The 16,524-nt window shown below is 31.0% G+C and overlaps 1 protein-coding gene across 1 annotated transcript in view; it reads left to right on the top strand.

The window, feature by feature from the left end:
• Cacna2d1 (calcium voltage-gated channel auxiliary subunit alpha2delta 1) overlaps positions 1-16,524 on the top strand; it is a 449,854-nt gene that overhangs the window by 420,109 nt on the left and 13,221 nt on the right. The window contains exons 25-36 of the mRNA XM_076835140.2: positions 1,806-1,903; positions 4,398-4,485; positions 5,551-5,613; positions 6,281-6,384; positions 8,167-8,253; positions 9,354-9,421; positions 9,822-9,860; positions 12,134-12,205; positions 13,388-13,540; positions 13,623-13,675; positions 15,202-15,257; positions 15,676-15,805. Coding sequence (XP_076691255.1) covers positions 1,806-1,903; positions 4,398-4,485; positions 5,551-5,613; positions 6,281-6,384; positions 8,167-8,253; positions 9,354-9,421; positions 9,822-9,860; positions 12,134-12,205; positions 13,388-13,540; positions 13,623-13,675; positions 15,202-15,257; positions 15,676-15,805 — 1,011 coding nt within the window. The remainder of the gene's footprint in view (positions 1-1,805; positions 1,904-4,397; positions 4,486-5,550; positions 5,614-6,280; positions 6,385-8,166; positions 8,254-9,353; positions 9,422-9,821; positions 9,861-12,133; positions 12,206-13,387; positions 13,541-13,622; positions 13,676-15,201; positions 15,258-15,675; positions 15,806-16,524) is intronic.

The following is a 16,524-nucleotide window of genomic DNA, read 5'->3' as shown; positions in this document are numbered from 1 at the left end:
CTTTGCCACCAACTTCTAATTCTGTGAGATCATAATTCACTGTATTAATCTTTTGATTCACAGGCTGGTGTTATTTCTAAAATAGCATAGCATTATGGGAAGAAGTCAAATTTAGCTCTCTCAGTATCTCAGAGTTCAAGTCATGTAAAAACACTTTTTTTTTTTTTGAGATTGAGATTTGCTGAGTTGCCAACCCTGCCCTCCAGCTCAGAATCCTCTTGCCTCAGCCTCCCTTAGTACCTTTGACTACAGATGTGTGCCACCACACCGGCTATACTTTCTAAACCTTGCCTCTTTTTGTAAACCAAGAATGTTGCATTGTTGTTGAAGTTCAAACAGTTGTCTGTTCTGCTTTATTTTCTGTTGCATTTGAAGACGTTTTCTATTTATTTGTATTTTATATTGAATATTTGATTATTTTGTTGGATGTATTAACCTAAAAAATTATCATTGTTGAGTTTTTTGTGTGTATTTATGTTGTCTTATGTTTATTCTAAATTTCCAAATCATTTAAAACTGCAGTTATCAAATTAAGGTTTGCAGAACCCCATGGGTTCCAGAGGGTCCATGTTATTTTCATAATGATATTAAATGTTGTTTGCCTTCTTCCTTGTATTGATATTGATACTTGTGCCAACAGTGCAAAAGCAACAGTAAACATCATACCTAAATGTGAATCAAGCCAGTCACTATGAGCACTGGTAGCATTCGTAAGGCCCCAGGTGCAGCAGCTACATGAGGGCAAAAGCCAATCTTCCTTTAAAATACACACAACTGAAGCACTGAGAATCATTTAGTTTATAAAAGTTTTCCCCTATAAAAAGGGACAATTTTCTGTATTTTATCATTCTATTTGATAAAGCTAAAAGTATTTCAACATCTGAGAATAGCTTGGATGCCTCAAAGAAGAGCACTTATCTGTTGTTTTAATTGGGAGAAACTAAGTGCTTTTTGCCTTTTTAAAAAATGAAATGTTTACCTGAAAAAAACGGCAGATGTTTTCAAAAATGAATTAGTGAGACTTTTACCTTGAAGAAAACAAGTAAACATATTTGTTGCCAATGACAAAATCCAGGCTTTCAAGCAAAAAAAAAAAAAAAATCAGAATTTTGGGAAAGCTGTGTCCATGAGAGCAAGATGACAATTTCCCAGTACAGACCTAACTGGTGACATCAGTGGTGATATTAATGGATGCAAATTTTCAGTATTATATAATGAAATGTGTCATCACTTGGAATTTTTACACAACTTATATAATCAATTTATGATGCTAGAAAATAATGGATGCATAAAAGATTGTTTCAAATGCAAGATAGAGGATCAAAATTTTATTTGTGACAACATAACTTCTTCATATATCAAAACAAAATCTTGCAGTTGTTCAAATGCAGATAATACTTGTCTGCATTAATCTCCAATTAAGTTAGGAATTAAAGATACAAATATTTAAAACTTGCCACTTTTTCATAATTTTTAAATATAATAACAACTTCTCATTATAGTCTTAATATATAATGGATTTATTAATATTTTAATGGACATTTAGATTTCTGTTTTAATTTCTAGATGAGAACTGTAAAACCTTCAATAGCAATAGTTTATTTAATAAAACAAAACCTGGATTTTTATAATCTCACCACTTACTGACAAACTATTCTTCTGTTATGGAGATGAGGAAATAGAGGTAGCAAGGCTTACAAAGTCATGCATTTAGTAAAAAGAGGGAAAAATATTGTTTCTGCTACCTGTAATTACCCTGTAAAGTTTTGATTTTGATACCTAATATTCTAAAATATTTTTTTCAGAGACTATTGCAATGACCTTAAACCATCTGATAACAACACTGAATTTCTTTTAAATTTCAATGAGTTTATTGATCGAAAAACTCCAAACAACCCATCATGTAAGTATATATTAATTTGCAGTAATTGCTTAAGTGTGGCTTTTTTACCTAGAGTGGTTAAATCACGGTTTATATTGAACATTATGATAATCGTATTAGTTTATTGGTGTGCTCATTTACTTATATACTCTATGAATTTTTTATGGTAAAGTTAACTATTTGATCCCTCTCCCTTCTTTCCTTTGTCTCCTCCTACTCCCTTATCTCCCCCTCTCTCTATATCTAAACAAAGCACTTTATCACTTATCAAAGTGAAAACCCCATTTTCTTAAAGCTGTCTCTAAATTTATCACATACAAGCAGAAATGACTTCCTAGTGCCTCCATAGCTGAGATTTGCAAATGACTTCTAGGAACCACTTTGAAAACATATCCTGGGCAGCTGAGGTCGCCACTGATCCTACCTTAACAGGATGATTCCAAAACTTTCTTCTCAGTGAAAGCTCACTTTATTGAACCACAGCCTTCTAATGTTATTTTATGTCATTCCCTATCAACAAGTAATAAGCATGCCCAAGAGAGAACTGAAATAAGGTTGTTTAATAGTACCTGAATTGAATACCAAAATTAATGTAATACTCTCATGTGAAATGACAAATTTACCATAAATGTTTATCTTAACTTGTAATCTTCAGAACGCCATGAAAATTGGAATCACTCTCTTTTTCTACTGCACTTCTTAGGGAAGTGCAGATATGTTTTAAAAAATGGTTTCTGTATGATCCATAGTGTTTTTGTCTTTTCTTCAGTTTCTTCCTTTTATCTGCCTCCCTTACAACCAAATAGGAAATATTTGAGATAAATATATATATAGTGAAGAACAGAAAAAAGTATAGGATTTTTTAATTATAGAAAAGAGATCATATTTGTGAACTTAAATTTTTTAAATGTTTTTTTTCTTTTTTTATAAAATAACATTAAACTTGAAAAGTAGATATCAGCCATTTAAATCTGTGATCAAAATAGGTTTTGCTTTGTAAAAGTACCTGTACTTGGTCCACTAGTGAAATTACAATTCTTCCTAAAGTCTAAATGAATTTACTAACTTACCTAAATGTTTATTATATAGATTTATTGTTGTTCTCACATCCTTCCTCCTTCTCCTTTAACTAATGTTTATGAGAAACTAAGTGTATAAAATGTAAAGGGTAATGCTGATAATTTATATATTGTATTTAACCAGCTTCAGAAAACATATTTCAAGACACTTGGGGCACAGTGAAATGATGAGCAAAATTATAAAATTGCTTATAACCTTGATTTATATTACAAATTAAAATAATAGTCTCATTTGTTTTACCTAAAAGGATTGGAGACAATTAAAGTACACGATTTAATTTCCAAGTGGACTATTTTTAAAAGTAATGCAGTTTCTAAAATAATGTAAGATAGCTCCTAGAATGAATTGAAATTTAGTCAAAAATATGAATTCAATTGATCCTCCAATCCCACATGAAAGAAAAATTAAACTAATTAAAATGTTTCCAGCCTATTAAACTTCTTACAGTAATTGGATATTAACTAATACCATACATTACTTATTTGAATAAAATGAGATTATAAAATAAATGGGAAATTTTAGAGAGGGTATCTTAGATTGTTTAAGAGCTTCATGGGCTTAGAGTAGAGGATCAAGCAGAACAGGAAGAAAGTAACACTGTTTAAGAATGTATTAATTCACCTTCAGTCCTCCGCATCTATTCCCTTCTTTATCTTGAATTTGCATTGATATGCTCTTTGGGTACACAGAAAGAACAACCTGCATCCTGTGCTATTGAACCAATACAGTAGGCTCCAGAACCCAGTCTCAGAGGAGAGCTGATCTATGATGGCCATTTTGTTCCTTGCCGTGCTCCAAAACAAAAAAGAATGTTTATTGAATTTTTCATAAAGTCAGATTCATTCCATGATTTTCTTATGTTCCTAATTAAAATACATTTTCTTTCAAAAATAAATGAAAATGAAAGCAGAAAGTAATTTTTGTTTAATATTTTTACTTGATGATTTCAGAATTACTAAACCTATCAGATATCTGTATATCTAAATCTATCTACACACACACACACACACACACACACACACACACAATTATGTACAAAAAAATAAGATTTATTAAAATTTTCTATGAACCTTTTTTTAGTTTGGAACCACCATGCTAATCTACAGAACCAAACTAAAAGCAAAGAAGGAAGTCTCTTTCCTCATCATTTGTCAACATGGTATATTTTAAGTGTCCCTCTGATTTAAAAAAATATATTTTGAGTCAAGATAATGCTGATTTTACAAAAGTTTTTTTTCTTTCGGAATTGGCTTTTCTACTGCTAATTCCAGCCATATCTCAAAAACTATGGCAAAATGAATATGGAATATAATTTTTAAATTCATGGAAATATTCGATCTAAATTGCTTTTGAAAACAGAAAATACATTTGCTTTAGTGTTGTACTTGTTGAAAAAACAATGTAGGTATAATTGAATATATCATTTTTCTATTAGGTAATACAGATTTGATTAATAGAGTCTTACTGGATGCAGGATTTACAAATGAACTTGTCCAAAATTACTGGAGCAAGCAGAAAAATATGTAAGTATTTGTTTTTATTAAAAAAAATATATACTTGTGCAATTTAGTTTTGCTTCTTCCTGCTAATTTTTTGGACAAAAAGCCTCAAAAAATTCAAGTTTATTTTTTGTCTTTAATAATAATTTCTCAAGAGAAGCATTTTACAACTGTTGACAACCTGCTTTCTCAGGTGGGTATATTTCAGTATTAATATCTGCTATTACTCAGCTTTATACTTCAGTGTGAATAATCAAATTAATTGGCAAGTTTGTATGCTTCTGTGTTTTTAGTGAAACAGGATTTCTCGTGAATATTTAGTTGGCTTTCTAATAGTGTCTCCCATATAACCAGTCTAGAAAATGAGAAATCTGATTAAGATTCTCATTCATAATTTCCCTACCCCATTTCTACTCAACTGCTAAATGCTGAATCTTTCTAACAAAGTTTTCCTCTCTTCCTCATAAAAATGGGATCTTAGGACCTTAAGAAATTTCAGCAACTGATTTTTCTGTATTTCATGCTCCCCATGCCTCCAACCACAGCTCCCAGTCTATTCTTCATACAATACACACATGCCAGAATCTTACTTTGAAAACAGAGTTCTAATTTCAAGATAACAATGGAGCTCTCTAGCTTGGACTTCAAATTTATTCATGAGCTGATCATTCCTTAGAAGTTTGTTCTTGAAACTTAAATTCCTACTGTTTATCTACTTTGCTTATGCCCTTCTTACATCTGACAGCAGCACTTATGCATATGTATATAAGCTTTCCCTAATACATACTCATTGTTCTCCATGTGATGTCTTCTGCTTCCTCCGCCATCCCTCCTAACTCCTGTTCATCTTCAAAATGCACCTCTCTTATTATTTCTTACGAGATGACTTCCTTAAACATACCCCTTTGAGTACTTACTCAGGGATTCTTCAATTATTATGTTTCAATTATTGAAACATAGTTTTGCAACTGTGTTTACCTTGACTTCTTTTAAGAACTTGCTTTATTTCTTTTTGTGTCACCCACACCTAACATAATATCTTTGAGTAAATTTAGTAAAACATTTCCTTCTTTTAATCTTCTGTTCCAGCAAGGGAGTGAAAGCTCGGTTTGTTGTGACTGATGGTGGGATTACCAGAGTTTATCCCAAAGAGTAAGTTCAAATAACATCTGTAAAAATAAGTACCTTAGAAAGATTGTGCCAAGACTATATAAGGAAGCCTTCTTGAGAGCAACTGATCATTTTCGTAGATCAAATTAGAGTCATTGTTTAATGTGCTTATATTATTATAATATCCCATTTATTTGAAAAATGATATCATAGGATCCTTCAATGGTACTGTTGCTAGTCATATGTATTTATTACAAAATTCATTAGCGGTTGAAGGAGACTTTTTGTAGACACAAGCCCAACTATTAAGTGAGCAAATGATGATAACTTGTCAGCAACAGTGGTGTAGCTTTCTTTCCAGTGTTTCATTTTTCTTTAATGCATTCAATTTCTGTTTATCTTAAGAATAGTTCCTTCAGTGCCCTGAGTAGTCACCAAGGCTATTAATATTAATTAACTTATTAACTGACTTATCCATAATTTCCTACAAGCAAATAGCAGGCTAAAATTAGGATTCAGCTTTTTCTGATTCTTCATATAATGACATGCTGATATATTGCTTATAATGAGTATCCATTACATTATCCACTAACTTCCCTATACACACCTGAGGGATAAATGTATGTATAAAGTTCAGTATTTCCACAAAGGGAGAGGTAGGTTATCTGGGACTTTAAAGAGTACAAATGATGAGCCATTTCCTCCTTAGGGCTGGAGAAAATTGGCAAGAAAATCCTGAGACATATGAGGACAGCTTCTACAAAAGGAGCCTTGATAATGATAACTATGTTTTCACTGCTCCCTACTTTAACAGTAAGTATTACTTTGGAACTCAGTTTTCTCAATTATGTTTTTTAAAGCAAATTATTGTTACTACCTTCTCTTCCCCAGTCAATATATTTTATGTTAACTGCTCAGAATAGTCATTATTAAGCCACAGCATATGCAAAGCATTAGGAAAATAGAAAAGAAACATCCATTTAGTTTAAGAGGTAAAATGCATGCATAGCAAAGTAATGTAGAATAGCATATCTAGCAGGCAGCTTAATAAATAGAAACATATGTAGTTCATCCTTCATGTCACCGCTGAAAATATGTGAAAGAATGTTTAATGAATTAAATAGTTGATTAATTGCATTTTATCAGTATTAATTACATAAGGTAGCATTTATAAAAATAATAGCCCATCTTTAAAACTATTTTATCAGGTTCTTTACAAAATAATTTAAAAAAGACTTTCTAATTTAATTCTCCTGAGCTCCGTCTGAGCATAGGTATTTTTTACTCCTGTTTTTACAAGTGTCAAAACTGAAGTTTAGAGAATTTCAGTTTGGTCCAAGGGTTTTTAAAAGGCAAAGTAGTGTTATGAATCCAGAGCAGCCTACCCAATATTTTTGCAGACGTCATAAAAGCAGAGATTTGGTGTTCATCTTTTTTTTCAGTTTTATTTTTTGATTAATTAATTTATTTATTATAATTGATTTTATTTTATTTAAATACATGATAGCAGAATGCATTACAATTCTTATTATTCATACAGAGCACAATTTTTCATGTCTTTATATATAAAGTATGTTTATGCCAATTCATGTCTTTATGCATGTACTTAGGGTTTTTTATTTTTTTATTTTTGCATTACAATTCTTATTGCACATATATACCACAAGTTTTCATATCTCTGTATCTAAAGTATGTTGACACCCAATTCGTGTCTTCATACACATACTTTAGATAATGATGTCTATCACATTCCACTATCCTTGCTGATCCCCTACTCCCTCCCTTTCCCTCCCACCCCTCTTCCCTATCTAGAATTCATCTATTCCTCCCATGCTCCCCCTCCCTACGTCACTATGAGTCAGCCTACTTATATCAGAGAAAACATTTGGCATTTGTTTTTTTGGTATTGGCTAACTTCACTTAGCATTATCTTCTCCAACACCCCCCATTTACCTACAAATTCCATGATTTTATTCTCTTTTATTGCTGAGTAAAATTCCATTGTGTATATATGTCACATTTTTTTACCAATCCATCCATCTAGGTTGGCTCCACCATATAGCTATTGTGAATTGTACTGCTATAAACATTGATATGACTGTATTTTGTTCATCTTTTACACTATGAAATAAGATAAAATCAAATTGAGTAATCCATGCTCCTAATTCAATAGATATCAATTCATGGACTTCCACTTAAGCCAAGTATATAAAGAAAGATGAGAGAAAGAAGAGATGACATGCTTCTTATAGATTTTATATGCAAGATTTTTTTTTCTTTTTGGCACCTATGGTTGAACTCAGGGATGCTCAACCACTGAGCCACATCTCCAGTCCTTTTTTTATTTTTAATTTTGAGACAGGGTCTCCCTAAGTTGTTTAGGACTTTATTATATTGTGGACACTAGCTTTGAACTTGTGATCCATCTGCCTTAGCCTCCTGGGGCTGCTGGGATTACAGGTGTGTGCCACCATGCTCGGCTATATGCTAGAATTTTTAAGAAAAACACTATATTGTATCCATTGAAGAAATTGAAATCCATTGAAGAAATCAGTTTTATGATTTATCTAGATTGGTCTGATTTTTATTTTTTAGAAAGTGGACCAGGTGCATATGAATCAGGCATTATGGTAAGCAAAGCTGTGGAAATCTCTATCCAAGGAAAACTTCTTAAACCTGCAGGTAAGCATATAAGTACATATAAACATGACCAGAATTAAAAACATATAGTTAAATATAAAATTGGAGATAAAAATTAACTTGATAGTATACAAAGTTGAAGAATTTTCCAAGTGGATATGTTAATATACTTAAGTTTATGCAATCACTTTAGTGTAATGTATCACATTTAGTGTGATATATCAGAATTCCAAATATAAAATATTAAATCTAGAATTGATCTTTTGACCCTACCATGCTCTCCTACTTTCAATACATACAATATTATGTGGCCAAGCTTGTAAATATTTTTAATAATTTAAACTAAAGCATTAGATTTGCATCACTGGGGGAAAAGATACATCATAGCTAACCTATACCCTAGATTACTATATATCTGAAAAAGAAAAAAAGGGCTCTATTGCATGTACAATAAAATATGGAAAATGACTTTTGGTAAAATAATTGAACAAAGAGAAACATTGTAAAACTTAGCATCAATGAGAATTGGAAGTGGACAAATGCAATACTATTTTTATTTTTTCACTATGGGATTCAGTATTGTTTGAAGTTTAGAAAGAGCATATATTAAAATTGGGTCAGATGAAAGTAGGGAGATTGTTTTGATGTTACTGAGGGTGATTCTACTTCATGAATTCACTCCTTCCCTCATTCTCTCATTCACTTCTTCCTTCCTTCAATTCATCAGTTATTCTCTTGGCAACTGGTTCACTTGTCCATGTGCTCACTCATCTACCTACTCTATCAATAAGTATTTCCTAAGCACCAATCACATGCACTGATAGGATTAGGGCAGCCTCTTAAAATATACTGCTTGAATGACTTCATGTTGATGAAGTTATCCCTGGCACTCCTTTTTTTAGCTTATAGTATTAGTTAATTGGACAGATTCTGGTTATCAAATACAACTGTTTTATGGATATTAATTACAGTTTATGGAATAGTTTGAGAGCTATTTACATTATTTATTAATGAAGATCCTAAGAAATACATCTTTATAAGAATATTATATTTCAAACCATCATTTATTTGCTATTGTATAAACTGTCAAAAGTGCTAGTATACCTAATTATCATTTTAAATTAATTAAAATTATTTTTCAGTTGTTGGAATCAAAATTGATGTAAATTCTTGGATAGAGAATTTCACCAAAACCTCAATCAGGGATCCGGTAAGATAATTTTTAAAAAATTTTTTATGTTATACTTAATATTGTAAAAATTCAACTTAGAAAAAATACCATTATACAATGACAAAATAATTTTTAGTGACACAATGTTAAAATAGAAATATTTATTTCTATTTTTTGAAGCTTTTTGTTTAAATTAATAAATAAAAACATAGTTCAAATTTATGACTTGAAATGCTACTATAGATTTTGATTGATATTTCTTATGCTAAAACTTTCTCTTATGAACTAGACTATTATTTTAGTTTATTTTATTCTAGATAAATCATTCCAAAACTCTAATTATAACAATTATAATTAATACTAATTAATGTTATTTAATATATTTGAAATCAACTTTTTTTAAAAAGTGTGAAATGATAATTTTATCTCTGTTTTTCAGTGTGCTGGTCCAGTTTGTGACTGCAAAAGAAACAGTGATGTAAGAAAACTCTTTTAAAATATATTGAACTACAGTAGGTTATTGTGTTACTCTTGCTCACTGAGACTTTAAAGATAAAAAGGGGTATATGAATTTTTAATCTTATGCTAAAAAGATTCTGTGGAAATGTGAAATAGGTATGAATGGAAATAGGTATGAATTTGAATTTATGTGCTTTCGATTCCTAATTTTATTTTATATTTTTCTTATTTGGCAGTGCTGAGTATTAAAGCCAGGGCCTTTATATATGCTAGGCAAGTGCCCTATCACTGAGAGAGAAGCACTAATTTCTAGTCATAAATGCCTTTTAAAATATTCATGTAGTATGGGTAGATTAAAAAAATCATATTAGATTCTTTTTCCATACTTGTCTTTAGCTGTATTTCTGGATGGGTAATTTCTAGCCAAAGCAATCTTTTGGTTCCCATTGTCGTCTTCACTTATCTTCTGCACTTTCTTTTTATTTGTTCACAGTGTTATATAGTAATAGAAAACATTTTTTTAACTAAACTTAAAAATAGTTACATAGTTTATTTCAAAATTTTGTTTACAAGTATTGGGTTATTTTGTATTACTCCCATTTCTCTTTGAGAAATTAAAAAAGAAAATGTGGATTAACTGTTCAAAAATTGAAGAGGCTACAAATATAATACTTGACAATGGCAAGGATTATAAAGGATGACAAATCCCACAATTTTCTTCTGGTATTTTTATGTGAAATGTCCAAGGGAAACAGGGGTATCATTTCTACATCTGCAATATTATAAGCCAGTAATTTTAATTGTTTTTCTAGCTTTCTCATTTTTTAGACTATGTAGCAGATGTTTTTTAAAGCAAAGGTTTTAACAAGGTACTTCCACATTAGGGAAATGTATTATGTTCCCAAATGGTAAGCAGTGTGTTTTTATTTATTAAAAGTTATTGATTTTCTCTGGGCCCAGTGGTGCAAGCCTATAGTCCTAGTGGTGCTGGAAGGTGAGGTAGGAGGATCACAAGTTCAAAGCCAGCCTCAGAAACATAGCAAGAACCTGTTTCCAAATAAAAAATGGCAAGGTCTGAGGATGTTTCTCAGTGGTTAAGCATCTCTGAATTCAGTCCTTATATATTTAAAAATTAAAAAAATACAAAATACAAAAATATGCAATATATAAACACACACACACACACACGCATTTTCTTATTTTTAAACTGGGTGGTAAGTTTTCCTACATTTCAGGGTGAATTTTTTTTTAACTCAGCCATAAGGATTTTGTTTTCATCTTTTAATCTATAATTATCCAACCAAACATTTTTTTTTATTGGTTGTTCAAAACATTACAAAGCTCATGATAAATCATCTTTCATACATTTGACTCAATTGGATTATGAACTCCCATTTTTACCCCAAATACATATTGCAGAATCACATCGCCAACCAAACATTTTTAATACAAAAATATAAAATAGTTATAATCCCTTGATTGATTTTTTTTTCTTTTTAATCTGTGAAGTATATTTATGGTTTTTGTCAGTTTTTTCAGTTTGCTGTGACCAAAAACTTTTCTGACAAGAAAAGTTAGAGAAGGAAAAGTTTATTTAGGGTTCACAGTTTCAGAGGTCTCAATCCATGGACAGTTTGCTTTATTCCTTGAGGCCTGAGATTAGGCCAACATTATTTCAGATGAGTCGGGTGAAGGAATGTGGCTCAGGATATCACACCAGGAAGCAGACAGTGAGCTTTCCTCACCACAGACAAAATATAAACCCCCAATCCATCCAGCTCCTCCAGCCACACTACCTGCTTACAATTACCAAATTAATCCCTATTGGGAGATTAATGCACTGATTAAGACTCTCATAATGCAATCATTTCACCTCAAAACTTTCTTTTATTGTTTCACACATAAATTTTTTGGGGAAACCTAATAGCTAAACTGTAACAGGAACTGGTTTAAAAATTTCTTTTCTTCTCATAGTATTAAATATATATTTAAAGTGATGAAATAGTGACATATCATCAAATATTTTTGTCCAGTTTCCTGAATCATTTATATGACTTGAAGTGGTAAAGATTAATTGGATATTTGGTGGAATGAATATCAAGCCCTTGTGATTTAATATCAATATATGCTTTCCTATAATTTCATCAGAATTTCCTATACATACATGCTAAAGAAAAATAGTTTATTTTTTTCCTATTTTTGTTGTTCTGATCATTAACAAGTAATGGAATAATGATAGTGCAGTCTTTAACTCTTCCTATAGTGTGTTGACTATTATTTTTATTTTGATAGGTAATGGATTGTGTGATTCTAGATGATGGTGGGTTTCTTTTGATGGCAAATCATGATGAATATACTAATCAGGTATGTAACTCAAGTAGGAGAGATGGAGTTTCTAATGCGTATTTCTGTGATCAACATTATAGAAACACTATAAACACTGTATATAAATTTATGCATTACTTTATTCATGACACATAAGTTTTCAAATGATTAATATGTTAACTATAATACATACATGCTAAATGTAGCTTTTCTTTGTTTTCTAATCACTTTTACTTTTTGTCACCAATAGTTATCATTAAAGACTTTAACATGATATGAACTTATTTTCAACTTTTAGAAATTTAAAAAGTTATTGCATATTAAATATTTATCAATTGATAGCATCTACCTTAATATGTGACTAGTAGGACACTAGTTTCTAGTTTCACATTTACAAACTGGCATCATACAGGCTATTAGGCTCACCCAAGAAATTCTCATTTTGAATCTCTGTTTCTGGTGTGCAAACACTTTCTCTCTCTCTTTCTCTCTCTCTCTCTCTCTCTCTCTCTCTCTCTCTCTCTCTCTCTCTCTCTCAAAAGATATCTCTACACTGGACTATTTATTGAATAACAGTTGTTTCTTTGTTAGACCTAAATAGCTAATGATTGCCTCTTTAGGTGAGTCTCTCCCCAGCTCACCACAGCTCTTTTAGATGCTACTTATCATTTCCTGGAAGTCATTTTCTTTGTGTTTCATTGTATTTATTTAACCTATACAACAAGATGCTTTGATACATGATTATTACTACAGTCAATTCAATTAACAATCTGACATAATTATCCTTTTGGGGAGGTGGGAAGAACACCTAAAATCACATTTCCAGTATATAACACAATATTATTAACTGCAGTCTTCGCTTGCATATTAAATCTCTAGGCCTTTTTAACCTGTATAACTGCAACTCTGAGTCATCTGACCCACATCTCCTGGTTTCCCATGACCAATGCCATTCTACTAACCTAGGATGCATTTTACTGTGACATTGATGTGTAATAATCTGTGCCCATTTGACCCACAAATAAAATAAACTGAGTAATGAGAATACTTAATCTCATTTTGGTTCTTTTCACATTGCCACATGCAGGTTTCTCATTTGCTCTTGTTTCTAATCCCTTGTTTTGGTTCACAATTTCTTAGTTGTATTTCTTTTCACTGTATTGATTCAGCTGTTCATGTTTGGCTTAAATTTGAAACTTTGTTATTTTTTTTCTTTATCAGATTGGACGATTTTTTGGAGAGATTGATCCAAGTTTGATGAGACACCTGGTTAATATATCAGTTTATGCTTTTAACAAATCTTATGATTATCAGTCAGTATGTGAGCCCGGTGCTGCACCAAAGCAGGGAGCAGGACATCGCTCCGCATATGTGGTCAGTATCATCCATGGGTGAATTAATTTAATGGGACATTCAAGCATAGATCAACATAATGACATTTTTATTATTTTTATAGCCATCAATAGCAGACATATTACAAATTGGCTGGTGGGCCACTGCTGCTGCCTGGTAAGTCAGATTTTTAGTTTTATTAGTAAAGAAAAAAAGTAGTAAAGTAGTACTTTAAAATAGTAAAGTATTTGATGAAATTATGAATTTTGTGACAGGTAAATTATAGTAATTTTTTATTTCCCATAATACATACTGAAAATATTTATAAAGAGTTGTTCTTAAATGATAATAAGAAATTCCCAATTAATTTCTTTACATGAAAACAATGTTATGATCAGTGAAACCTCACTTTCTCTAGAGACTTTTTTCTCCGTGATTCTGAATTCAGCATATTTTTCCTTGTTTTATACTTACTATGAAAGTTATTATTTATTTTCTTTAACATCCAAATTAGATATCTACATTGATCCAATGTGTAAATTGATGACACTTTTCTACTCTTTTACTATTATTACAGAAATTGACACAGTTTTAGAGTCATCATGTTGCTGAAATGAATTCAGTTTTCTTTCCACTGATTCATTTCTCCTACCTCCCACTCCCACCTCTGTCCTGTTACCTATGGAAAAGAGTTGTTTAAACTGTCTATGGAGACACTGTGGGAAATCTGGAAAGTCACATTTCTTGCTCTTTTTTCCTAACCAGTCAGTCACTGAACTATGTCTTTTGTCTAGGACTTATTATTTCCTCCTCCCTTTTTTCTTTTTTTTTTTTAACTTTTTTTCTTTTTAAAAAAATTTTATATTGTCACCCTACTATATTTTCTTTTCCTTATTCCATGTAGATGAATCTGTACAATTCATTTGATATTGAGGTTTTTCCAGTTAAAATTAAATGATCATATCATTCTATTAAAGTGGTAAAGGATATTTTAGATAAAAACCCTCCTTTCCCCCCCAAGAATGATATTTCTGGGTATGTTGATAATATTTGTATAGTAAGAATGTTTTCTATATCTTGTAGTGATCCAAAATACTTTTATCATATTTTTTGGCTCAAGTCTACCCTGCCTTTTCTAAATGATTCTGTTCCAGATGATTCTGTACAAGATTTGGATCAAATGTCTTTTATAATGAAGCTGAAATGTGCCATATGCTCTTTGTATAATTTATATACAAATTATTTCATGAATGTCACATTAAATATCACAAATATATTCTTTATCACAAATAGCTCACAAGCCCAATTCTGTGGAATAAACAAGGTCATTTTTGTTTCAACATTGTTTTAAAAGCCAAACAGAAAATCCTTTACATAAAAATCTGAAATACTGACATTCTCCTTGTTAGAGTTACCAGTCCTGTATGATAGTACTGCATATTCAGCTCCTTTCACACATTTATGTCTCAAACTTGGCTTCAGACACCTCTGTCTTCATGACTTCATGATTTTTAAAAGTTTCAGAATTTTATATAATTTAAGAAATACTTATATGAAAATGCTTTAATCCTTTTTCAATGAACAAACTCTAAAATTTTCTCAAATCAATAAGAAGGAAATATGTACTTACGTGCATGTATACTTGCAAAAATACTCATATTTTATTATAAAATTTATAGTAATTATTCATTTTTAAAATCCAGGTCTATTCTCCAGCAGTTTCTCTTGAGTTTGACTTTCCCACGGCTCCTGGAGGCAGGTATGTAAATGGTCAGATATTAACAACTATCAAAATTTCTTTTTAGATGTGCTGAGTTTAGTAAGTTCAAAGAGAAAATGTTTGTTTGTGAGAAAAAGATCATCCATTTGACATTTTGGCAGATTGAAGTTTTCATCAACAATTCCCTAGTTCACATTGGCCTCTATTTGGCAATACTTTTATTCTATGGATACTTATTGGGTACCTTTTACAGGCTATGAGGATAAAACAGGTCAATTGAAGCTTGTAGCCTTCCACATTAATTTTGCCCTCTGAGAAATGACTCTGGGGACTGACTAGTGTCCCCTCGTGGTGGTTACTTTTTAATTTTTTTAAATATTTTTTATTAGAGTTTTATTGTTTTACATAGTAGTTGGGTTTATCCTGACAAATATAATCTTTGTTTTGATTCCCACAGTTGAGATGGAGGATGACGACTTTACCGCCTCCCTATCAAAGCAGAGCTGCATAACAGAACAAACCCAGTATTTCTTTGATAATGACAGTAAATCATTCAGTGGTGTATTGGACTGTGGAAACTGTTCCAGGTATTTTGTTCCTTGATTTCACTTAGAAATTGCATTCACTTTCATAATCATTACAGAAAAGAATGGACTATCATTGGAGTTAAACATGACATTGTTTTAAACTGAAATGGCAGTCGTTATAAGCTTCAAAATTTATAAATTTTAAAATTCTAAATATTACAAATTGTAATTACATATTAGGATAATTGGTTTTATTGTAGGCAGAACAGAAAAATTTAAATTTCATTTAAAAAAATTCATACTTAAAAATCTAACATAGAGAAAGTTAAAGAATTATATTAATTCTAATATAATTAACTTAAATTATATCAGCAGTTATAAGCCAAACATGGGTTTTTTTCACATAAGGTAACTAAACAGGTTTTAAAAACTACAGTCTGGGGTTTTTCTTTGCTTTGTTTTTACCTCTGGTTATCTCTGACATGAAGAATTGAATATTTGACTTGAAACTGAAGGAAATAGGGATAAAATATCGTTTCATAAGGTCATGGTTAATGTTAGTATTTATAAAACATCTTTAAAATCTTTTGAAGAGATGGAAAATGTAAATGGTTATAATGGGAAAGAGAAGAAGGCAGGAGGAAGACTTTAGAAGGTTTGAGGGGAAAGTGAAAATCCATGCCACAGGATTCCTGAGAAGCCAAAAGCAAGTCACAACTTTCATAGCACAGAGTTGGGACACTTTACTTTTAGAGACAGAATGCAAGTTACTACAACTT

This window comes from Callospermophilus lateralis, chromosome 1, assembly GCF_048772815.1.
Source record: "Callospermophilus lateralis isolate mCalLat2 chromosome 1, mCalLat2.hap1, whole genome shotgun sequence".
NCBI lineage: Eukaryota > Metazoa > Chordata > Mammalia > Rodentia > Sciuridae > Callospermophilus > Callospermophilus lateralis.
The sequence above is the reverse complement of the archived record's forward strand: the minus strand, read 5'-3'. Positions and strand labels throughout refer to the sequence as shown.